This window comes from Eleutherodactylus coqui, chromosome 13 (assembly GCF_035609145.1).
Source record: "Eleutherodactylus coqui strain aEleCoq1 chromosome 13, aEleCoq1.hap1, whole genome shotgun sequence".
Taxonomy (NCBI): domain Eukaryota; kingdom Metazoa; phylum Chordata; class Amphibia; order Anura; family Eleutherodactylidae; genus Eleutherodactylus; species Eleutherodactylus coqui.
The window spans coordinates 122,394,495-122,419,921 of NC_089849.1; the positions used below are offsets into that span (position 1 = coordinate 122,394,495).

The 25,427-nt window shown below is 45.5% G+C and overlaps 1 protein-coding gene across 1 annotated transcript; it reads right to left on the reverse strand.

The window, feature by feature from the left end:
* Nucleotides 1–1,559: 1,559 nt before the first annotated feature.
* Nucleotides 1,560–23,890, reverse strand: LOC136588098 (zinc finger protein ZFP2-like). Its single transcript, XM_066587055.1, has 2 exons — nucleotides 23,799–23,890; nucleotides 1,560–6,584 (listed from the first exon to the last, which is right to left on the reverse strand). Exon 2 carries the CDS (start codon nucleotides 6,382–6,384, stop codon nucleotides 4,792–4,794), a length of 1,593 nt encoding a protein of 530 aa, XP_066443152.1. The 5' UTR covers nucleotides 6,385–6,584; nucleotides 23,799–23,890; the 3' UTR covers nucleotides 1,560–4,791.
* Between the last annotated feature and the right edge of the window lie 1,537 nt (nucleotides 23,891–25,427).

A 25,427-nucleotide genomic window follows, 5' to 3' on the forward strand; every position in this document is an offset into this window, starting at 1 on the left:
CGCTATCATCAGTGTCAATGGTGGCGAAGGCTAAGCGACACTGCTTTAATAGTAATCTCTGGCCTCCCTGGTGCAGTATGTATGAGAATGGAGCCACTTCACTCTGCTCCCCGGCGGGCTGGATGGATAGATGGATCCACAGGTGCCAATCGTCAGCTAGGGGCATGACCGAGGCGGTACCTCTACCTAAGGCAGGTCAACCTCTAGCTTCCGGTGTAGAAATAATGCACCAGTACCTGTTCCTCCCTCCTATTTTCACACCAATTTCTGACTCATCCAGGACGATTTTCCTCATATCTGCCTCAGCGTAGAAGCTGCAAAGAAATGGTGACAGAGTGCACCCTTAGCGCACTCCTCCTCTGATTGTGAACCATAAGTACGTCAGGGAGGCGCTTCTAGGAGGCTGCCCTGGAGTGTAGGCTTAAATAAAGATGGTGACTATAACAAAAGGATAAACAATAGTATATAGTAAGGACTCACCCGGTGTATGGTGAGATCTCCTGTGTGTCGGAGTCTCACCAACACCTCCTCGTCCAGGTCCGCTTATCAGATCACAATAGATCTTCACAATTGTGCCAATAGGTCCCTCTGATAATTGGAGTCCGCTGCAGGGCTTCTGTGTCCAACTGTAGGGTTGGACCCACGATGGAGTAGAGCTATAATTTAAAAAGGTGCTCCTGCGCTGCCTCAACAAACATCCGGGTCGTGACAAATCTGCTATTTGTCAATAAGTTTATTGGGATTGTACAACGCGTTTTGACGCACACTAAAACACATGATCCCTACGTCATGACGCAATGATGTCATCACGTAATTGAGAATTACTAGTGCACGCAGACGCCGCTCACATGACTTACAAGTCACGTGAGCGCAACTAACCCGGAAGCTCCACCAGAACAGGATGCCACTAATGAGTGAGTAACTATATAAAGTTTTAAATGTTCTACAATTGTTAAGTACTTGATAAAATCGCCATAGAGCGACGAAATGCATTGTACAATCCCAATAAACGTATTGACAAATAGCAGATTTGTCACGATCCGGGTGTTTGTTGAGGCAGGGCTGGAGCACCTTTTTAAATTATAGCTCTGATTGTGAACCAGTCCGAGTCCCCAAATAGTGTTCTGTGTTGCTTTCTGATTGATATAGAGTGATATTATGAACTCCATGAGATGTGTCAAGACACCCATTTGTTTGGGGCAAATCCAGAGCTTCTCATGGTCTACACAATTGAAAGCCTTTTTGTAGTTAATAAAACAGACAGAGGTCTCTTTAGTATTCTCTTGCTTCCTCTATGATCAGTCTCAGGCTTGAGACATGATCATGAGTGACTCTGCCTTTTCGAAAACCAGCTTGCACATTAGGTATTTCACATTTAATGATTGCTGCTAATCGTTTCCAACTAATCATCAGCAGAATTTTGCTTACTGCTTTGAGTGACCAGCAATTTGCAGTTGACCATTTTGTCAGGGAAATTTCTGCGTACAGCACCAATCAGGCCCACCCCAATGCCCCGCTGCCGGCGGTAAAGAAGAGACACCACACACGGAGGTCTGGTATAGTTCCTCACACGGAGACATGACTGCGCACTTTATTACAGATTACATGGGGTCTTATACCCTTTGGTCACATCACTAGGAATGGGTGATGGTCTCATTGGCTCAAATTCACCGCATAACCATATATGTTAAGTCCGGATTTCCGGCTGAGGCACTGATGATTATATACGTAGTTGAACAGTCGTTATCTAGATACGGCGCTTCTGGGAAAACAGCCAAGCACGCGGCCTTCGTATCCGGTTCTTCCTTGCGGTGTTTAAGATACATTTTGTCTTTGCCTTGCAAGGCCTTTGGAATATCTGATGTAAGGCGACAGATTAAGTTTTTTTCATTTTAACTTTGAATAGAACTTGCATACAGGTATAAAAGCATAAAAACATATGGCAATATATACATATACCCTCACAATTTGACCACCCTGTTCTAAAAAAGGAGGCACCTTTCTGCCCCTGAAGTGCTGTATTATGGGAATGTGAAGCAGTAAACTGTTTCTTATAAGAAGTAGATGCATGGATGGACTCAATATACCAGATTGACCTGAGCTTGTTAGTTTCTGAATTGCTCAGAGATACCCCAAGGTCAGATATTACAAGAAGCAAAAACCATAATAACATTGCGTTGAGAATCAGCCAGCTTTTCCCTATACACCAATGCTTACACTGATTATATATTCTCCACCCCTCAGACAAGTACAATCATAGAATTTACCCACATATCCTCTATCGTTATTAAATTCCAAGACGCCAACTATAAACTGCTCACTAGGTGCAAGCACCTCCCGGCTGCACAAGACGTTTCCCTCTGTCTCGCCCAACTACTAGAGATGTCAGAGTGCTGAAGGCTCCTTATTTAAATGAAGAAAAAAGGTTGGCTTCTACATCTAAAATCTTCTTTATTTCCGGGAAAAGACATCATGTAAACAGACATCAAGGATCTGGACGTGTTTCGGCTAGTCCTGCAGCCTTTTTCAACTTAGCTGTTGAAAGCTGAAGCTGACGTTTTTCCTCTGGTCTGGCTCCCGTCTATTATCATAGCCTGCCTGTGGGGTCCCAACTAGAGAGGGTGAGCTCTAGTTTTTCTCACTTCACACTTGAAGGCTCCTTACTCCAGGTTTTCTGGGATTGCCTGAAACTAGATGATTTCTAGAAGAGGATCCATTAGGTCACCTGTGAATTTCTCTACCTCTGGGTTCCCAAATCTCCCTTATTCTACCTTTTGCACCTCTCCGACTAAGGGCTTACTCCCAAAGGCGTATGTCGCCACATTCACGTGCGTGATACATGGTGCTAAAAGCCGATTAATTTCTATTGGGCCACTCACACACGCATATTACACACATAAAAAATGTTGCATGTCCTATTTTGGTGTGTATTTGCTATCTACAGCATATTTTACACATGTAATACACGGGACACATACTCCTGTGTAAATGAACCCTCATTCCTCATCGGAAAGCCATCTTAAAGCATTTAATTGTATCCCTGCCCTTTGGAAGAAGAGTATGGTCCCCTCGCTCTCTCTCTGGATACACAAGGTGGATGAGATAATGACTATGGAGGAGCGCACAACTTCGCTACGGGACACACAGGACACTTTAGTGTTTCCTGGTCACCTTGAATTATGTTTTAGGACACGGACACGTATCGGTCTATTCCGAGTGCGTCTAATTGGCCTGTTTCCTCCCTCACACATCTCCCCCTTTTTTCTTCTCTCTTACCCTTGCTTTCTTCCTCTCTACTCTTTTGTCCACATTCCTCTTATCCCTTTTTGGAGGTTCCACTTTACTTGATTCTGATTATCTCAATACTGAACCATGGCTCGATTCTTAGTTCTTTTGATAATCTCATTTCCTTTTGTTTCTTGAGACACCCCTCCACTGTGCTTTTCCATGGTAAGGAGAGCGTTGTAAACCTATCATCTTGGTTGTCATTAGATTTGCTCACTGTAAACTGTACTTGCCAGATTTGCTTGCTACATGTGATTCTGAAATGATCTTCCTTTTATGATAAGTTTGTTTTGTTCTGCTTTTCCACTTTTATATTGATGAAAGATTACAAATAAAGATTTAGAGAAAAAACATATTTCAGAAAGATATTTCAAAATGTAAACTTTATTTACAAATCCATTTTTAGACAATTCCTTCTCAAATGACTCATTTTGGAGAAGTATTTGTTGTCAACCATTTGGACTGCTGCTTATTAGCGAAAGCCAAATGATAGCATTTATTGGACACGGTTTCCGTGAGAAATAACAGCTAACTCCGAAAAACAACTATGCATAGTTCAGTACCATTGATCAACCAACAGCTTGGATACCCAGTTGTAAGAACCACCAAACCCTGAGATAAACACAGAAGGTGGAGAACCACAATATTTTATATGTCCTTGGATAATCTACTCCTTGTCATTGTCAGCATCCTTTCTCCTTGGACTTTTATCCATATCCTAGTGAAGTATGATGTCATTTACCATGCTGGAAGACCCAATGTTAGCTCATTCATTTTTCATTTCATTCCAGTCTAAACATTTTGTTGCCCTAGTGCAGACATCCCCAGCCCGTTTTACTTTGTGGGCCACATTCAATTTTGAGTGATGGTCAGGAACCAGATTCAACAAAAAAAATACCGGAAGGAAATCTTTAGGCTACTGCTAGGTGCTATTTTGGCCGCAATACACTTCACACCACCATAGATCACACTGCTACATTGCATCCTAAACTAAGTAAATGTGGTCTCTTTCCAACTCACAAGTTGCCATGGTCACACATGATGGATTTCTGGCAACTGTCGGGTAGTGGCAATTAGCGAGTTGCAGCACAACCATATTCAGTTACATAAGGAGATGAAGTGGTGCGATCTTTGGCTGTGTGATGTGCTCAAAGTTGCGGTATAGTCCTAGCCTCAACGCGGAGAATCAATAAACTGTGAAATTGCAAACATTTCCTGATAAGTATTTCAGTGAGAAATTGATACACATTAATGCCTCTGAATTGGCATGGTTTGGAGGTTAGATACAGAGCACATGGTTTTAACTCAGGACTTCTATGGCGAACCACACGGCAGGGGGTCGTGAGTCACTAGGTGAAGACCACAGCCTTAGTGTATAGATGTGTGCAGTAATATGATGGCTGGCGAACACTGCTTTTGACTGGAAGGTCCTTTTAGCAACAACAGGCTTTATCTGATAGAATCTGTGGGTTCCTGTGCTCCAAAGGCATCATTCTGTGCTGTTGTCTACTTTGTGTGGATCATCTGATGTCTAACAAGATGCGAATTACTAGAAAAACATTTCCCACATTCAGAGCAAGAAAACGGTTTCTCTCCGGTGTGACTTTTCTGGTGCCGTGCAAGTTTGGAATAATTGAGAAAACATTTGTCACAACTTGAGCAAGAAAATGGTTTTTCTCCTGTGTGAAACCGGTGGTGTCTATTTAGTTCTGAGGAGCTACGGAAGCATTTGCCACATTCTGAACATGGGTACGGCCTCTCACCTGTGTGAATCCTCTGATGTTTGATAAAATCGGAATTCCTGATAAAACATTTACCACAAACCATGCAAGAATACGGTTTCTCCTTGGTATGGATCCTCTGGTGACTGTTTCGTTCAGAGCTACTTAGAAAGCCTTTTTCACACACCGGACAGGAATATGGCTTTTCTCCTGTGTGTATCCTCTGATGCCTGCTACGTTCTGAGTAGCTGGTAAAACGCTTTCCACATTCTGAGCAAGAGTATGGTTTCTCCCCTGTGTGTATCCGGTTGTGTACAACAAGATATGAATTACTGCTGAAGCATTTACCACACTGCGAACACGAATAATGCTTTTCCCTGGTGTGAATTTTTTGATGCGCCATTAAGTTGGAGTTGGTGCTAAAACCTTTACCACATTTTGGGCAAGAATATGGTTTTTCCCCTGTGTGAGTTCGCTTGTGTGCCATAAGATTCGAGCTAGTACTGAAATATTTACTGCATTCCTGACAATAATAAGGTGTTTCACATGTGTGAATTTGCTGATGTTGGCTAAGAAGTGATATGGTTTTAAAACATTTTCCGCAAGTAGAACACAGCAAATCCTTCTCGGCTGGAGGTTGGTTTGCGTCTTCACTTCCATACTCATCTGTAAAAGTAGATAACGTGGTATATTGTGTATCATCTGTGGGTGTATAGATGTCAATGTTTGATAAACTGACTTCTTCATAGGAGGTGGATTCATCTGTAATATGAGAAAAAGTGTATTGTGTATGACCTGTGGATATATAAAGGTCAGGGTCTGCTTCTACATATGAGGGAGGATCTTCCATTATACAAAGAGACATGTATTGTAGATGATCTTTGGGTGCATAGAGCTCAGTGAGTTTTGCGTCTTCATCAGAGACGGATTCGTCCTTAAGATATGGTAGATACTGTTGGGTATTGTCGGCAGATATGCAAAGATCATTGCCCGTGAGATTTCCTTCAGCACAGGAGATGGATTCCTCCTTAACATAAATAAGTGGGTCTTGCTTTGTATAGTTTGTACCCATCTGCGTTCCTTTAAAATGTAACTCGTTTGCTTCGGTTGAGACAAATTCCTCTTTGATATGTATTGATATATATTGTGTGTGGTCTGAAGAATTTGCTTCATCTTGTGTGAAGGATTCCTTCTTAATGCAGTATAAATGTTGTTGTGGAAGATCTGCTGGTGTATAAATGTCGGCTGCAAATAATTCCTCCTTAACATGGGGGGAAGGACTGAGATGGGCATACTTTGTGAGCATGTAACCGTCCGACGAGACTGGTTCCTCCTTAAATTGAGTAGGCAGATCTGGTTGTTCATTAGTTGTGTTCATATTGGTGTTATTGAAATGTCCCACATTGCCTGTCGCAGGTATCTTAGTAATGTTCTCTACAGTTGAGAACGTTGAGTTGACTTGATGTTGAGTATGTTGCAGTCTGAGTATTTCTAATTAATGTGGTTTGTCATTCCGAGTATCTGGTGAAGAAACAGGATCGTGAAATCCTTTGAATACTTCTGAACTTCCAATGAAATCTGTGGGGGAAACAAAGAAAAGCCTTGTTGGTAAAATGGTTTTCCAATCTTTAAAGCAAATGTATCGCCTGTTTTTTACTAATTAAACCAAATACTGATAAATATTTTTTTCTAATGTATTTTCACCTTTTTGATGGTAGATTTTTTTCTTCTATTTCCTGTATATGATTAGGCAGGTAGCCATCTTGCCTGAGCTGCTGTTAGTAGCATTCAGAGATATACTTTACAGCAAGCCCCATGGAGCACAGGAACCTGTAGATTAGAGAGGTTTATAGGCATGCTGTGTGTCCTATGCAGATGTGCAGTAATGGGGAGGAGGTGAGCTGTGACATCTCCTTTCGTGAATAGTGCGATTCTGTATTATCTATATATAGATAATAGCCTTCATTTTAATCCTGCCTGTAATAAGTATGAGACAACTACTAAAAATTGATCAGTAAGATAGGAAGAGTCAGCTTATTATGAGGCTTAGTGGTCAGAGTAAATACTGAAAATTAGTCTCTCCGTTTATTCCGTTTCCACAAGTTCACTATGATGGCACCACTTGGAGGTTAACCCTTGACCTGTGTAGGGAGAGGAACCGAGAAAGACTAAAGGGCCCCTCTCTCCATTCTCTTCCAAATAACTACACCACTACAAGTGTGCAAATTAATTTATTGACTAGTGCAATCATCATACACTTATAATGTTAAACAACGGTCAGGAGGGAAATTATATATAAATAAATGTACACAGACTAGCCTGCGGAGGGCTGGAGAACAGGCATGTCGAGGTGCTAACGAACAGGGACAGCTGTATGGGAGTGTCTGGAAGAGTAAAGACCTCCAGCCAAATTGGGTTTGGCTACTGAAAGCCAGAGCAGAGTTGTTGCTGGAGTTACTCCCTGGGAGAGAAGCTTGGAAGAGGCTGAAAGCCTGAGGTCTGTGGCAGACCAGGCTGTGGTACGGACACAAGTCTGACAGGGAAGAGCGCCACTAGACTGACTCTCTCTGGTTGGGTACAGTGCCATGTTTTGGTGTTAGGCCATTGAGAGATAGGTCTGAAGCCAATGTGAGTTAGCAACCACACGGCTAGGATTTATGTAATTTAAAGCAGGTGTGTACTGTGAATACAACAACAGTGCAAAAACTGTTACCTTTGTGATTGTTACCCTTGCTGCCATAATAAATAGGCTTCCTGAGTTTTACCACCTACTCTGGTCTGGACATTGGTCATTGAAGTGTGGCGACCCACCTAGGTGGAGGAGAGGTGGCTATCCTGCATGGTGACCAATTCCCTAATTGTCACTATCTATCCATCTATAAAGGTGAAAGCCCTCACTGACTGACTGACTACTAATTCTCTAACTTCCTGGTGTCGCACAAACATTACATTTGGCACAACCATTCTTTAGGTCTTAAATAGGAAAAGTAAAGAGGTCACAACATGATTATTCAATGCCAAGTGCAAAAGTATTGGCACCACTGTGTAATGTACCAAATCTAATTATCTAACTTCCCGATGTCGTACAAACATGATATTTGGCATAAGTATACTTTAGGTCCTAAATAGGAAAAGTAAAGGGGCCACAACTTGATTATTCAATGCTAAGTGCAAAAGTAAGTGCATCCCCATGTAATGTAACTTCCCGGTGTCGTACAAGTGTGAAATTTGGCACAACCATTCTTTAAGTCCTAAATGAGGAGTGGGAGGGGTGGCACATTTTGCAGAGGGACATTGGTACATGCAGCTGGAGGACAATTTAACGGTCCTCTTTGTGTATACATATTTTATTCCTCGGTTACTCTAAAGTAACCGTGACTTCATAAAATTTTCCATGCAAATAACACATAAAACACCTTTATCAAATTAACTCAGGCGAGGCTGACTAACTGACTCGACACTAATTCTTTAACTTCCCGGTGATGTACAATTATGAAATTTGGCAGGGGCATTCTTTAGGTCCTACATAGGAAAAGTAAAAAGTTCACAACTCGATTATTCAATGCCAAGTGCAAAAGTATTGGCACCCCTATGTAATGTAACGTCTCGCTGTTGTACAAGCGTGAAATTTAGCATGAGCCTTCTTAACATCCTAAATAGGAAAAGTAAAGGGCTCACAACTCGATTATTCAATGGTAATTGCAAAAGTAAGTGCACCCCTATGTAATGTAACTTCTCTGTGTCGTACAAGCATGATATTTGGCACAAGCATTCTTTAGGTCCTTAATAGGATAAGACAGAGAGGCAGGAACTAAATCAGGAGCAAGGACCCAGAAACAAGGATTCAGCAAGTGAGCTTATCCAGAGAGCTGGATAGCTCAAAATGAAAAGCTGCTGGCTGGAGTACAGGAGGTGCCAGGTTCGATCCATGACAGTTTGCGTGTATTGTAATGTGCCATCATGATGGACTCATGGAAACAGAGTTGCTGATGAGACTATCTCTCATTTTCCATTGTGTTCCCCAAGAACAACCTCCAGGAGAATTTTTAGATGAATAAAGGACAAGAGCCTGCAAAACCCTGTAATGTAAGAACAGGTCACTAACATTTTCTAAGTCAAATCTCTAATGTCCCTGGGATTCAGAGAATAAAAGGCTGATGTTTTTGCATTTTCTCTCGATGCAAACAGATTCACTTTCAGATGGAGGTTTTTCACCATTTCCCTGGATCTAGGTCTTGTCTGTTGAGAAAGTCTGTACCACAGTTATCTACACCTGTTGCCCTCATCCACATTCGGCTTGATTATTGCACTCGTTGTTGATCGGCCTCCCCTGCACCAGGCACTACCCTCTCCAATCCCATCCTGAATGCGGCAGCCAGGCTCATCTTCCTGTCCAGCCGCTACTCTGATGCCTCCGCCCTAGGGCCAGTTACTGCACTGGCTGCCCGTCAAATACAGAATTTAATTCAAACTCACTACCTTCATCCATAAGGCCTCTTTCACACGGGCTACAAAATCCTGCTACAAAACGCTGCTTCATCTCTGCTTAAATTGCATCATTGCTACCTTCTTGCATATTTCCACTGTTATGTCTGTGGTACGTGTCTATTGCCTAGATTGAATACTGGTCATATTTTGAGTATCTTTTGTGCACCCCCTCCCCCCACATAGTATCATCCCCCATTTCTATGTCCAGTTTTAGTGTAGAGATGTTGTTTATGTAAGCAAGCCATAAAACCTCTGGGTGGGTCACTGGCTAGTTGCTTAATGAATCTAATTAACCTAGTCCCTCCCAGCTGTTGGCTGCTGCTTGGTTTTAAAAGTAGTATCCATTCACTGACACTGTTCCCTGTGATGAACTGTGACCGTGATCAAGTGTAACTTTTATACAGTTCAACTGGGCAAGAGACAGGTATGCCACATAAATTGTCCTAAAACCCTGCACTCCCTGACCATCACTACTACTATAGTCTCTATTCTTATCTTTACTGTTTTCTATCAAACCTACATACAACGCCCACCACTGGTGCATTCTATCCATATCAGCTCCGCTGTCCTTTCTTCACCCGTGCACAGTTCGTACGCACTCTTCACTTTCCTAAAACGTCTCAATCCCCCTGAAGCCACAGTGAAACATAACGTTCACCTTCATAAATCCCCTAACCACCTGCTCACCCTCGCTATACTGCTGCTACTAGCAGCAGGGGACATCTCTCCCAATCCTGGCCCACCCACTAGTGCCCCTAACTATTACTCCCCACCTGCCCCACTGAGACCCCCTTCTAGTCCAACCACTAGTCCCTGCATATCCTCCCCGGTTTCCTTTCAATGTGCGCTCTGGAATTGCCAGTCAGCAGGCAACAAACTCACCACCATCTATGACTTTTTCACTGCTAAATCCCTTAACCTGCTAGCTCTAACAGAAATGAGGATACAGCAGTCTGACACAGCCTCCCCTACTGCACTGCCTTACAATGGCCTGCAGTTCTCCCATACCCCGAGACCGGAAGACAGGCGTGGTGGAGGAGTAGGTGCTCTCCTCTCCCCACAATGCACCTTCCAGGTCATCCCCCCCCCACAATGCACCTTCCAGGTCATCCCCCCCAGTACCCTCACTCACTTTCTCATCAATTGAGGTACATGCCCTACGGCTTTTCCGTCCACTGTCCATGCGAGTAGCAGTTATCTACCGCCCACCAGGTGCTCCTCGCCTGTTCTAGACCACTTTGCCGCCTGGCTCCCTCACTTCCTCTCCTGCGAAATCCCAACTCTCTTCCTAGGAGACTTCAACATCCACACTAATGACCCTATCTCCCCAACTTCCTCTTAGCTTCTGTCGCTCACTTCCTCCCTTGGTCTCTCACAACTCACAGCCTCTCCACTCACACGGATGCCAATACACTTAATCTGCTCTTCTTCCGTCTCTGCTCTGCTTCCAATTTCACCAACTCCCCTCTCCTGCTCTCGGACCATAACCTCCTCTCTTTCTCTGTTAAGCTTCCTAGTATGTCCCCAGCTACTCCTACCTCCTGTACGTACAGGAACCTTCAGGTCGTTCACACCAAACGTTTTGCCGAGTCTCTACAGTCTTCTCTGTCCCCTAACTCTCTCCTCTCCTGCCCCAACCTGGCTGCCGCACATTACAACATCACTCTCAAACATGCCCTGGGTGAAGCGGCGCCCCCCGTAACCCAATCCATTTGATATAGACTGTGGCCACCCTGACTCATGCCTCAAACACGCTTCATCCGGCGGTGCTCTAGGTGTGCTGAACGGCTGCGGAAGTCTTAAAAGTCCACAGACATTCCCCACTTTAGGTTCATGCTCAGAACATACAACCTCGCCCTCCACCACGCCAAACAAGTCTACTTCACCTCTCTCATCTCCTCACTATCCCATAACCCTAAAAGACTTTGACACTTTCCACTCCCTTTTCAGCCCAAAACTGCAGCCCCCATGACAGATCTCAGTGCTGAAGAGCTGGCTGCTTACTTCAAAAAGAAAACTGACGACATCCGTCAGGAAATAACCTCACAATCCCAAACTAGCCCCGACCCTAGTATCGTCAGTACTGCATCTAGCTCCTGTTCACACTCTGTACTTAGACCAATGACAGAGGAAGAAGTCTCCAGACTGCTTTCCTCAGCTCGCCCCACCACCTGTGCTAGCAACCCTTACACCTCCTCCGATCCCTCTCCCCGGTGGTCATCTCCCAACTCACCACTAAATTCAATCTTTCTCTGACCTCTGGCATTTTCCCCTCCTCATTTACACTATCATATCCCCGATGCTAAAGAAACCGACTCTTGACTCGACTGATGCTGCCAGCTATCGACACATCTCCAACCTCCCCTTCATCTCCCAACTACTAGAACGCCTGGTTTACTCTCGCTTTATAGGCTATCTCTCAGAAAACTCTCCCCTTGATCCTCTACAGTCCGGCTTCCGCCCCTTACACACGACAGAAACCACCCTGACGGCCAAATCGAGGGGCGACTACTCCCTACTGATCGTCCTCTACCTCTCTGCAGCATTTGACACTGTTGACCACAAACTACTCCTCAGTATGCTTTGCTCCATTCGACTAAAGGACACTGCCCTCTCCTGGTTCTCCTTATACCAATCTGACCGCTCATTCAGTGTCTGCTTTGCTGGCTCTACCTCCCCTCCTGTTCCCCTTGCTGTTGGAGTCCCCCAGGGCTTGGTCCTTGGCCTTCTCCTCTTCTCCATCTATACAGCCCCCATTGGACACAACATCAGGAGATTTGGCTTTCAGTACCATCTATATGCGGACAATACCCAGCTATACACCTCCTCCCGTGTGTAACAGTACTAGTAGGGTGCACAGGTACACACGGCGCGGGACTCCCTGACCCTCACCCACGCCAATGTCCCTTCCTGGAGGTAGCCCCAAAGGTGGACAGGTCCAGGCCACCATCACTGACCCTACGCTGGCTAGTGGTAGGACAGGAAGGAACCTCCATACCTATGCAGATAACAACTTACTAGTACCGACAGGCTAGGCAGATAGAATAAACCAACACGACAGGAAAACCACAGACCACAGGAAGAGCTGGATCGACACAAGGTAACGGTCACTGGAGCAGGACCGAAGTCAAACACACAGGGAACGGAACCAATAACTGGCAACTGCTATCAGCAGCTGCCAGACCATATTCAGGAGTCTCCGCCCCTTGGGCGGAGACCAATCAAGCCAGCTGACTGGAGCTCCCAGCCAGCCACTATAACTCAGAGGTAGAGCGCGCGCCTCTCCTAGCAGGCACGCGCACGCCGAGCCTGCACACAAGAGCACGGCGGCGCCGCTCGCCGCCCCGAACATGGGCGCAACACCATCCCAGAACGCCATGGCGAACCATGCCACCCGTGGTCCCTGACTGACCTCATGGGAACACCGCGACATCACAGCAACATTCCTCCAGAACGCCACCGACTGTCTTTCTGCAGTGTCTAACACTATCTCCTCTCTCTACCTAAAACTACTCTCTCTGGAACGCTCTGCCAAAAAATATCCCGGCAATCGCTGACACACTAAACTTCAGGTGTGCTCTCAAAACGCACCTTTTTAGGGAGGCATACCATATCCCCTAAACCAAACCCCTCTGCACTCTGCCTGATAACATGCTCCTTGCCCTCTCTGACTGCAATCCCTGCTAGCCGTAATTAACCGCCCCCTGCAGTCATACCGATTCAACGACCGAAGTCTGACCATTGTCTATGTGTATAGCATCCCTCACTCTCCACCTCGCCATACCGTGCCCATCTCCAGCCCCTTTACCTTCTGTACCACCCCATTATCAATAGCATATAAACTCGTTGATGCAGGCCCCAGCGGCCGTGGACAGGGGACTTAAGGGTTCTGACTCCAGTATATGGAAGGAGTGCATGCAGTGAGAAGACTCAATAGACTTATGGCTTTCCTTATGGTACAAGATTTTTGTTTCTGGAACCCTTGAATCTTTGAAATTTAAATTAAATTGTCCAATTTGTCCCTGGGAGAAAGGAGATTAAACTGTACGGTCTAAAGAACCACAAGGAATTTTTTATATTTTGCTGGAGTCAACTATGATTGGTCTTCATTTATGATCAAGCCCAAATCGTTCAGTAACTGAAGGAAAAAGAAGCAGATTTTTCAAAAGACAGGAAGGGAAGTGGGTGTTGTCTCAAGGTGTCCATAGAAGTCTATGGACAGGGGAGGAGGAAGAGGCTGCTGCAAAGTGAGAGAAACTTACAAAGATATAGCTGCAGCCAATAGTGATTTACTGTATTATAGCTACTGTAGTTACCAGGCTCTATTCTTGACCCCTTTTTTGTATATTAGAACCACATTGGCAATACACCAATCCATTGGTACAACCCCGGAGCTCAAAGACAGTTCCAATGTTTCCGCGCATGTTCTATGTGTCACGTCCATGCTGCTCACAAGCACCACGCTCAGTACGGACGCAGGATGATGTTCACGACTATTAGTAGATAGACTTATGCACCGAAGAGCAGTGTGCACCACAACTGAAATACGTAGCCCAGATATAAAGCCCGTGCGACAAAACAGACTACACTCAGCACGGCAACGGGGAACGTACACACAGTAGGAAAAAGCCGCACAACACGCTATGCGGGGCGGTAGCACCACTCCAGGGAGATGGAAGGAAGCCTGGCCCTAACCTAGCAGCAAGGTGATGGGTTCCTGCCTAAAGCAGGGTTGTCGCCTCGATAAAATGCGGCCCCACGGTCTTCTTTCTGGGCCCTGATGGTTCCTATAGGAACCCCTGGAGAGATGACCCGACACGCAAAGAAAAAACAAAAATGAAAGACAACAATACAATTGCAAAAGGACCCGCAGGTCTTTGCCTGTGTTGAAGCCAGCATGCCACAACATTATCGCGACCGACAAGCTGCGACAGTACCTCCCCTCTGAGGAGGGGCCTCTTGGCCCTTAGGTCCTGGTTTACCAGGATTCCATTTGTAAAAATTCCTGACTAAATGGTCTGCATTGACTTCAGCCGCTGGAACCCACGTCCTCTCCTCAGGACTTTACCCCCGCTAATACACCAGATACTGTAGCGAGTTCCAGACTCACAAGAGTCAATGATGCGGCTGACCTCGAACTGAAGATTCCCGTCAACCAACACTGGTAGAGGAGGTGACAACCCAAGTCCGGGATTCACCACCTTCTTAAGTAACGTCTTATGGAACACATCAGTGATTTTAAGTGATCTGGGAATCTCCAATCTAAAGGACAGCGGGTTAATTCTCTCAGTAACCTTAAAGGGACCAATAAGCCGTGGACCCAGCTTAAAAGATGGTTGTTCAAGCTTGATGTTCCTTGTGGACAACCAGACCAAGTCACCCACCTGAAAGCTAACCCCCTTGGACCTATTGCTATCCGCCACCCTCTTATAGCTTCTGACCAAGCTCTTGATATTTCGCTGCACCTCCTTCCAAACTGCTTTGAGGTTGGACAAAAATTCCCTCTCTTGTGGTACCTCCGACGTGAATTTAGTAAAAGAATCAAAGCACTGATGGAACCCATAATTGCAAAAGAACCAAGATGTGCCTGTAGACTCTAAAGATCTGTTGTTCAGAGCAAACTCTGCCAGTGGTAAGTAACCAGACCAGCGATCCTGATTCTCCAAAACATCGCAGATACTGCTCGAGACTCTGGTTACACGTCTCCTTCTGACCATTTTTCTCAGGCTGGTAAGCGGATGAAAAGGACAGTTGTATGCCTAACTGGCAACAGACAAAATGCCAGAATCCGTATACAAACTGAACCCCTCGGTCAGAGTCAATGTTAGATGTCTATAAAGAGCTTAGCCAATTTCTTAGCGTTAGGTAGGCCAGGCAGAGCCATAAAATGGCACATCTTACTGAAATGATAAACCACCACCCAGATTGCTGCGTTTCCCTCGGAGGAAGGTAAGTCCATGATAAAATCCATGGAGAGATCAGTCATGGGTCTCTCTGGCACCGGTAGGGGCACCAACTTCCCGGCAGGGAGATGCCGAGGTGATTTGGCTCTGGCACAGACCTCGCATGCCAACACAAAACAAAAAACCTCACGCCTTAAAGACGGCCACCAAAAAGCCCGACTTATTAACTTACGCATATTATTGATGCCAGGATGACCTGCCAGATAAGCTATGCATATCCAAAAGTACTTGAAACCTCGAATGTAGCGGAAAAAAAGTTTGCCTTTAGGCAAGCCAGCAGGTGCAAAAACTTGTGCCTTATGCATCTGCTCCTTAGGATCCAAGGACACCACGAACATCACCACCCCCTCCGACAGAATGGGTGCAGGGGGTTCGTCAGAGACCACTGGAACAAAACTCCTAGAGAGAGCATCCGCCTTGATATTATGACTGTCAGGTCAGTATGTGACCACAAAATCAAACCGAGTGAAAAACAATGACCACCGGGCTTGTCTAGGGTTAAGTTATTGTTGATGACTGTCACCTTATGTTGAGCTCCTTCCAGAAGATGTCGCCATTCCTCAAATGCCCATTTAATGGCTAACAACTCTCTGTCCCCAACGTCATAGTTTTGTTCTTTAGAGAAAAAAAAATGCCCAAGGACGAAGATTCTTTAATTTGCCAGCGTTTTGAGACAGAACAGCCCCCACCCCGACCTCTGAAGCATCCACCTCAAGAACATAAGGCTTGGAGGAGTCTGGCTGTACAAGAATGGGGGCAGATGCAAAACACTTCTTCAAAGTCTCAAATGTATGAATTGCTTTAGGCGACCATTCAGAAGTAAAAAACCCTTTTTTCGTCATATTGGTCAAAGGTTTGATCCCCTCCAAAAACCTGTGAAGGGTTTTATGGAGTGATTATGGTGTCTTTAAGGGGCGCTGTGTCGGACTCTGCTGCGATATGCTGCTGGCGGAGTCCAACCCAGCAGTGGGCATGAGGCCTTAATAGCTGTGTACAAATATCTGTAGGGCTGTCACAGTGCAGAAGGATCATCCCTATTCTCATCTGCACTAGAAGCAATGGGATGAAACTGAAAGGGAGGAGACACAGAGTAGATATTAGACAGTGAGGGGGATCAATGAGTGGAACAAGTTGCCACGGGAGGTGGGGAGTTCTCCTTCAATGGAAGTGTTCAGAGTCTGTCCGGAATAATTTAGTTAATCCTGCATTGAGCAGGGAGTTTGACCCCATGACGCGGTAGGTCCCTTCCAACTCTATGATTCTACGCAACATTTCCTCCATCCATCACTAACCTCTCTTATTTTATGTGGATGGCAGCATCACCCAGAGGACACTTTTAGGCCTGACTCCAAGAATTGTGGGGCATCACCCTTAGGGCACATCAAAACATCAGATTATGACTGGGTGGCTACCCTTCTTGATACCAGCGTTACAAGGCCATATTAACAAATCTCATTCTGGCAGTGGAGAGGGACTTCAAAATGCAGCACTATGAGGACAGACTACTAAGGAGTTTGAGCACAGATTTCCCCCATGGCAGCAGGGATGCATCCATAACAGATTGCAGTTGTAGGTCTCATGGCAGACGAGCAGGAAGCCGCCGCAGCACCACCACTAGTGGCAGGGGAAGTCTAGCAGTAGTGTGCCATCACTTTTTCAGCCCATTGAAAAAGCCCAGGGGAGGACTGGGGGTAGTTTCACAAGGGCGATCAGGATTTTGCTGTGAGAAAACATTTTTGAGTGTCAGCAATGCTTTTTCTTGAGCATAACCCTGCATCGCACCGCTGCCCCCCACAGTAAAATTGGGCAATTTTTATTGCGAAAGTCAATAAGACTTTCTAATGTTAAAACACATTGCATGAAAATCGCAAGTTTGTGCATTGCGATAAAAAGGAAGCTCCATAGAAAAACATGGGAGATAAAACACAAACCGCAGAACGTTAGGGCATGTCGCAGTCTGTTTTTCTCGCAACATTGCATCAGTGAAAACATTGCTAATGTGCAGGAAACCATTGACCATCGGTTTGATAATTCTGTTTTTACTCACTTTTGCATCATGCGTTTTTATCGCCTGTGTGAAGGCACCCTAACTGTCACAAGCAACACTTATCCATGATGGTCTCTGAGCAGGTAAGCTCCTGCACGGATGTACTCAGACATGGCGTTGGCCCCTTTGACTTCTGGGTGTCCAAGCTGGACAAGTGGCCAGAACTTGCACAACACGCTGTAGAGGTGCTTGCCTGCCCCGCTGGCGGTGTGATAACTGTCCACAGACAATGTGTGTCACCTGATGTTTGTAAACATGAACCTTTCTCCTACTTCTGCACCCCCATGGCAGATTCCACTGATTAGTTAACACACTGGCGATTTTTACTCACAGATGGCCGAGCATAGATTTATATCAAAGACCACACTGTGCCCTCAAGATGCTGCGGGTGGTGGCGCTGCTTCCACCATGTTTCCTCTGGGCTGAATAGAAAAGAGAACTCCAGTCAGAATGGATATCACCTGTGATCACTGATATAACGGCACTGTACTCACTTACTGTATACAACCTGCAGAGTGCCCGAGTAGAGCTGGTATCTACTATATGGTGGTAAAATGAGTCATTGTATATAGGTTTGGAAGCAATATGCCATCACCATGTAGCAGTGTTATTTGGGCCTTGTATAGTGCTATTATCGGTTCTTCTGTAATGGTTTTCATTCAGCAGCATTATGGGAATGTTAGACACTATGGGTGAGTGTGACGGCATTATTTCGGCCGTGCACAGTGGTAACATTGGTCTTTATATAGTGCAGTTTGTTCAGTAACAGTATATGAATAACATTTAATTATAATATTTGCTGGTATAGCGTCAATGTTAGATAACTATATACAATATGACTGTACATAATATTTTTGTTTTGGGGGGAGTGGGGGGGGGGCAGGCAATAGATGATTTAGGCCTCATGTCCACTGGACAATTCTATTTAGCAAATCTGCATGGGTGTCCCGCACACGTGATCCGCGCCCCATAGGGATGCATTGGACACCCGCAGGTAAGTAACTACCTGCGGATGTCATTTTTCCCTGCTGCGCGGATCGGGCGTGCGGGAAATCACCCGCAGCATGCTTCATTTTCTGTGGGTTTCCCGCACGGACGGCTGCCGCAGGCTTCCATTGGGGCCTATGGAAGCCGTCCGTCTCCGCAGCACACCCACAGCTGAATTTCTGCTCTGCCGTGAGAGCGCGAAAGAGCAGGAGTTCAAAAAACGCTGCCGGCGTGCTTAGCACATCCGCCGGGCAGAAAAAAAGAAGATCCGGCTGCGTCGAACGAGAACCTGCAGCATGCGGACAGGTCAGTAAAATCTATTTTCAGGTTTTATGTCTGCGGGAAAGGAGGGACCCGCTGCGGGATTCTGCATGGAGAATCAGCATGGGCCTGAATTTCCCAGTGGACATAGGGAAGGGGCGGACATAGGGGGAGGGGTATGCCTGTACGTTAAATCGTACTTATTGCCAAGGCTACAGGAAGATATAGGTGCAGGAGATGAACATGTGGAATCTCTATGGGTAGAAATACAGGGAGAAAAAAAAGTAACAAAATCCTGATAGGGGTCTTCTATAGACCACCAAAAGCTACAGAAGAAACTGAAAACTTACTAATAAGGCAGATAGAAGAGGCGTCAAACCGCAACGGTGTAATTATCATGGGGGACTTTAATTATCCAGATATAACATGGGAAAATGAAACCTGCAAATCTCACAGGGGTGATAAGTTCATGAGAACAATTAAAGATAACTACCTTATCCAACTTGTGCGGGAACCAACTACAGGGAGGGCCACTCTGAACTTAGTACTAACTAACAAACCGGACCGAATAAAGGGGGTGCAGGCTGAGGGGGACTTAGGGAACAGTGACCACAATATAATCAACTTCCAGCTGTCATTCAATAAGAAGCCTCATCAGGGAGCGACAAATAAGCAAAATGACAAAGATACAGTCAGAAGTCCCCTGGGTGTTTTCAATACAATTTCTAATATGCAAATAAATAACTGTCAACTCACCTGGTGCCTAGCGAGGTATACCTTAGCTAAGGAACCCCGCTGGCACCTGTTGTCCAAGCAGGCGTATAGAAAGGTCTTTTTATCCAATATCCGTCAGCACGGAGAGCTGCAGGAGAATTCAAGCAGTCCAATAATTAAGCTTGCAGAACAGAGTAAAAACGAAAGGAAAAATGTTTTCCTTTCGACAAATAAAGTAAACTTTGATGAGCTTAGAACTACTATCGGTAACATTAATTGGGACAACATCCTCAAAAATATCCGTACAGAGGACAAATGGGAAACGTTTAAAGGGATCCTAATCGCCTCATGTGAGCAGTTCATTCCCTTTAAAAATAAAAGAAACTCAACTAAAAGGAAACCAATGTGGCTCGACAAGACGGTAAGAGGGGCAATAAATGAAAAAAAGAAAGCGTTCAAACTACTAAAGCAAGAAGGTAGCGAAGAAGCGCTAAAATCGTACAGGGAAAAAAACAAAATGTGCAAAGAAAAGATCAACAGTAATTAGCAAAAAAGAACCACGGCACTCACTCGACCCCACCAGAAAAGAAAACTTGGGGGTGGGAGGGGACAGAGAGAAATTCAAAAGGTTTCCTTCTCTGTAGCGAAAATATTCATGCAAAGCCAGCAACGGGGCTATGGACCTAAGCCCCTTCCGCGATTCCAATACAATAGCAAAGCTGTGGCAGCATGTAATGATGCAAAAAATAGCTTCTTGATTAAAGGAGCATATTTTATTGTTTCACAGTTTTAAAAGAGGCGACGTTTCGACCTACAAACAAGGTCTTTTTCAAGCCAACAAACTAGTGAAAACACGGTTCAGATATACGGAACAAAGAAAAGATCAAAACTGCTAAAGAAGAGGCAGAAAGACTGATCGCCAAAGAGAGCAAAGACAACCCGAAACTATTTTTCTACTATATTAACAGCAAACGGATTTGCACTGAGAGCACTGGCCCTTTAACAAATAATGCAGGAGGAATCATTGAAGATGATGGAGAGAAGGCAAATCTATTAAATAGTTTCTTTTCAAGCGTATTCACAAACGAAAAGGAAATGCCACACGAGATACAGGGGAATAAAATGAACCCCTCACAAAATATCTCACACCTAACGCAGGAGAAAGTGCGGAACCGGATAAAGAGGATTAAAATCGATAAATCGCCAGGCCCAGATAGAATACACCCAAGGGTACTAAAGGAACTAAGTGATGTGATAGCTAGGCCGCTATATCTAATATTTGTGGATACTATCAAGACCGGGGTTGTACCATTGGATTGGCACATTGCCAACGTGATTCCAATTTACAAAAAGGGGACCAAAAATGAGCCTGGTAACTACAGGCTGGTAAGTCTCACTTCAGTAACGAACAATATTCGAGGGGTTTCTGAGAGACACCATCGAAGAATACCTTAAGGAGAACAACGCTATAACTCCTCCCCAGCATGGATTCATGAAGGGTCGATTGTGTCAGACCAATCTGATCAGTTTCTACGATGAAGTAAGCTCTAGGCTGGACCAGGGAGAGTCTATTGATCTCGTATATCTGGACTTCTCTAAAGCATTTGACACCGTGCCACATAATAGGCTAATATACAAAATGAGACAGCTTGGTCTGGGCAAAAACGTGTGTATCTGGGTAAAGAAGTGGCTCAATGATAGAAAGCAGAGGGGGGTAATAAATGGTTCATACTCTGATTGGGCCACCGTCGCTAGCGGGGTGCCACAGGGTTCAGTATTAGGCCCCATTCTGTTCAATATATTTATCAACGACCTGATAGAGGGGCTGCACAGCAAAATATCAATATTTGCAGATGACACAAAATAATACAATATAACCAATACAACGGAGGACAATGTGCGGCTACAAACGGACCGAGATAAGCCGGGGGCTTGGGCAGAAAAATGGCAACTGAAGTTCAATATTGATAAATGTAAGGTTATGCACATGGGCAGGCGGAACGGATGTCACCAATATACACTAAATGGGGTACTGCTAGGGAAAAGGGATATGGAAAAAGACCTGGGGGTACTAGTGGACTGTAGACTAAACTGGAGTAACCAATGCCAGTCAGCTGCTGCAAAAGCTAATAGAGTCTTGGGGTGCATTAAAAGAGGTATAGGGGGGAGGGACGAGAACATTATCCTCCCACTATATAAGGCACTTGTCAGGCCCACATGGAATACTGCGTACAGTTCTGGTCACCGGTGCTCAGGAAAGATGTTACAGTACTGGAGGGGGTTCAAAGAAGGGCGACTAAACTAATACATGGAATGAAGGGACTGGAATACCCAGAGAGGCACCAAAACTGGGATTATTCACCCCGGAAAAAAGACGGCTAAGGGGCGATCAAATAACTATGTATAAATCCATGAGGGGACAATACAAGGATCTCTCCATGATCTGTTTATACCCAGGACTGCGACGGTAACAAGAGGGCATCCGCTACGATTAGAGGAAAGCAGGTTTCATCACCAACACAGAAGGGGGTTCTTTACTGTAAGAGCAGTTAGACTGTGGAACTCTCTGCCTGAGGAAGTGGTGATGGCAAAATCCATAGGAGTTTAAAAGGGGACTAGACGTCTTTCTGGAGAGGAAGGATATTATAGGATATAAATCTTAGGTTATTTGTTAATCCGGGTATACAGGCAGGTAGGAACTATTAGGGGTTGATCCAGGGAACAGTCTGATTGCCATTAGGGAGTCGGGAAGGAATTTTTCCCCCAAAAGGGCTAATTGGCTTCTGCTCTTGGAGTTTTTTTTGCCTTCCTCTGGATCAACACAGTAGGATAGACAGGCTGGACTAGATGGACATTATCTTCATTCAGCCTTACAAACTATGTTACTATGACATGAGGCCTTAGGGTTTGTGCCCCTGGGAGGTACAATGATTATATGGCGGTATATTCATATATACACGATGTGTAAGGTTATAGGGTGGGGTGTATGTAAGTAGCTGACATTGCCTCTTACGGCCCCTTTAAGTAATTGCCACGTGTCGACTCCCTTCTGTCTGTTCCTTCTCTCCTGCAAGTGATAATTGTTGCTAAGCAACCAAATTGCCTAATGGTGGAGTGCGGCCGTCTCACGTGACCAGATTTGAATTGCAGGTTCCGCAGTCACCATCCGCACAGACAATCACCGGGAATGGAAAGACGGGTATTTTCAAGTTCTTGGTACAAATTGCTTATTCTGCAGCCTGTCCGATATTACAGCGGTGCCCACGGGCACGGTGCCCACTGTGCTCTCCGGTCGTGGAGGTACCCGCAGCCCACAGAGTTACACTGTATATAGGCTGAGGATATCTGCGGCATCGCTAGCAATGGTGTGCGGAATACAAACAAGCATTTGTATAGCGCATGAGCTCCTCCGTGCGTATGCGGGCGTACGCTATACAATTACACGCTGTACGCAAGGTCCCTGTCCGGCCTCACAGCTCGAATCCGTTCCGCTTGTGTGTACACAGCCTAAGGGCTCGTTCACCGAAGCGTATATAGGCAGTCCGCCGATATACCCTGCAATCTGATACATTGGATTCCAATCCATCAGATCACATGGCCGTATTCCTGCAGACCAGCCCAATATAGCGCCGGGCCGAAAGGATAGTCCTGGAACTATCTTCCCGGCCGGGAGATGTCGGCAGCTACATGGGGTCCTATGGGAGCCAATGACAGGGGCCGGAGGAGGGAGGGAGTTAAGCAGCGTGGCTCCTAAACTCCCTCTTCTCTCCTCCTCTCTGGCTGTTTGCAATGGCAGGGGGAGGGGTGTGGACAGAGCTAAGCTTTGCCCCCTCCCATTTCTGGCTGCGGACAAGAGACAGGGAGGGGAAGGGTGCTTAGCTCCGCCCACATCCCACCCACTCCCATTGCAAACAGCTGGAGGGAAGGAGAGAGGCATTGGCATTACTGCCTTGGCGTATATGTGCCGGGGCTCGTGCCATCTGAACAGGCACACAAACGTATAGGAGCGCCACCTCTGGGCTCAGGACTACATGAGAACGAGTCTGACGTACACGACCGGTGTTTGGCGCCACCATCCCATATCAACCTCCCACCAATCACCTGCAGCCCCTCTCCACGTGCGCCTTGCGGGTTACTGCTGGTACACAGATTACTAGCAGCTACAAGTCCATTCTAGTCCTTTCAGGCATCCATTCCTCTTTCCTATGCTCTGAGGGGCTTCTGACCGGTGGGATATGGCTAATAATCCCCTCCTCCTCATCACAGCCCCCACTAGCAGACAACAGCCGGCGGGCAGCAGCTCCTCACAACTCTGTGACCTCCCCAATATACCTGCAGCGATGAATCCTCCGTACTCTGTCCGTTCTGCTAACCGGAAATTGTGAGTAAAGCTTTTCCTGACCGTGCGTTCCACCAGCAATGCGTGCCGCCGGCTTCCTGTTCCCCTGTAAAGCTACTCGTGCCACACAGTATCCGAGTGACAGACGTTCCGGCTCCTCCTGCTTACAGGATCATCGGCCTCAGCTCATTAACCCCCCTCCTCCTCCTCTTTGCTGACCCCGTCATTACTGATGTGTAGTGATATCATAACACGGCCTCCATCTATACAGCTCCGGGGGCTTCACTGCTGGGGGCTCCAGCCTGAGGACCCCAAACACTGCTGGAGGGTCTGTAACCCCTTCACTGCTGCAGAGGAGACCCCCTCACACCGCAGGGACACAGGAGGACAATGAGGGGTTGAAATGCAAACATAATACCAACACTGTAATATGTATAGCAGGAGGGGGACACATTATACACTGAGCCCTGTAGTATGTATAGTATATATAGCAGGAGGGACACGTTATACACTGAGCCCTGTAGTATGTATAGTATATATAGCAGGAGGGGACGCATTATACACTGAGCCCTGTAGTATGTATAATATATATAGCAGGAGGGACACATTATACACTGAGCCCTGTAGTATGTATAGTATATATAGCAGGAGGGGACACATTATACACTGAGCCCTGTAGTATGTATAGTATATATAGCAGGAGGGACACATTATACACTGAGCCCTGTAGTATGTATAGTATATATAGCAGGAGGGGACACATTATACACTGAGCCCTGTAGTATGTATAGTATATATAGCAGGAGGGGACACATTATACACTGAGCCGTGTAGTATGTATAGTATATATAGCAGGAGGGAGACATTATACACTGATCCCTGTAGTATGTATAGTGTATATAGCAGGAGGGGACACATTATACACTGAACCCTGTAGTATGTATAGTATATATAGCAGGAGGGGGACACATTATACACTATTCTCTGTAGTATGTATAGTATATATAGCAGCAGGGACACATTACACACTGAGCCCTGTAGTATGTATAGTATATATAGCAGGAGGGGGACACATTATACACTGATCCCTGTAGTATGTATAGTATATATAGCAGGAGGGGGCACATTATACACTAATCTCTGTAGTATGTATAGTATATATAGCAGGAGGGGACACATTATACACTGATCCCTGTAGTATGTATAGTGTATATATAGCAGGAGGGGGGACACATTATACACTGAGCCCTGTAGTATGTATAGTATATATAGCAGAAGGGTGACACATTATACACTGAGCCCTGTAGTATGTATAGTATATATAGCAGGAGGGGACACATTATACATTGAGCCCTGTAGTATGTATAGTATATATAGCAGGAGGGACACATTATACACTGAGCCCTGTAGTATGTATAGTATATATAGCAGGAGGGGACACATTATACACTGAGCCCTGTAGTATGTATAGTATATATAGCAGGAGGGGACACAATATACACTGAGCCCTGTAGTATGTATAGTATATATAGCAGGAGGGGGCACATTATACACTGAGCCCTGTAGTATGTATAGTATATATAGCAGGAGGGGGACACATTATACACTGAGCCCTGTAGTAT

What these genes read in the sequence shown, in the direction of transcription:
- LOC136588098 (XM_066587055.1), bottom strand. Translation starts at nt 6,384, where the DNA reads ATGAACACAACTAATGAACAACCAGATCTGCCTACTCAATTTAAGGAG.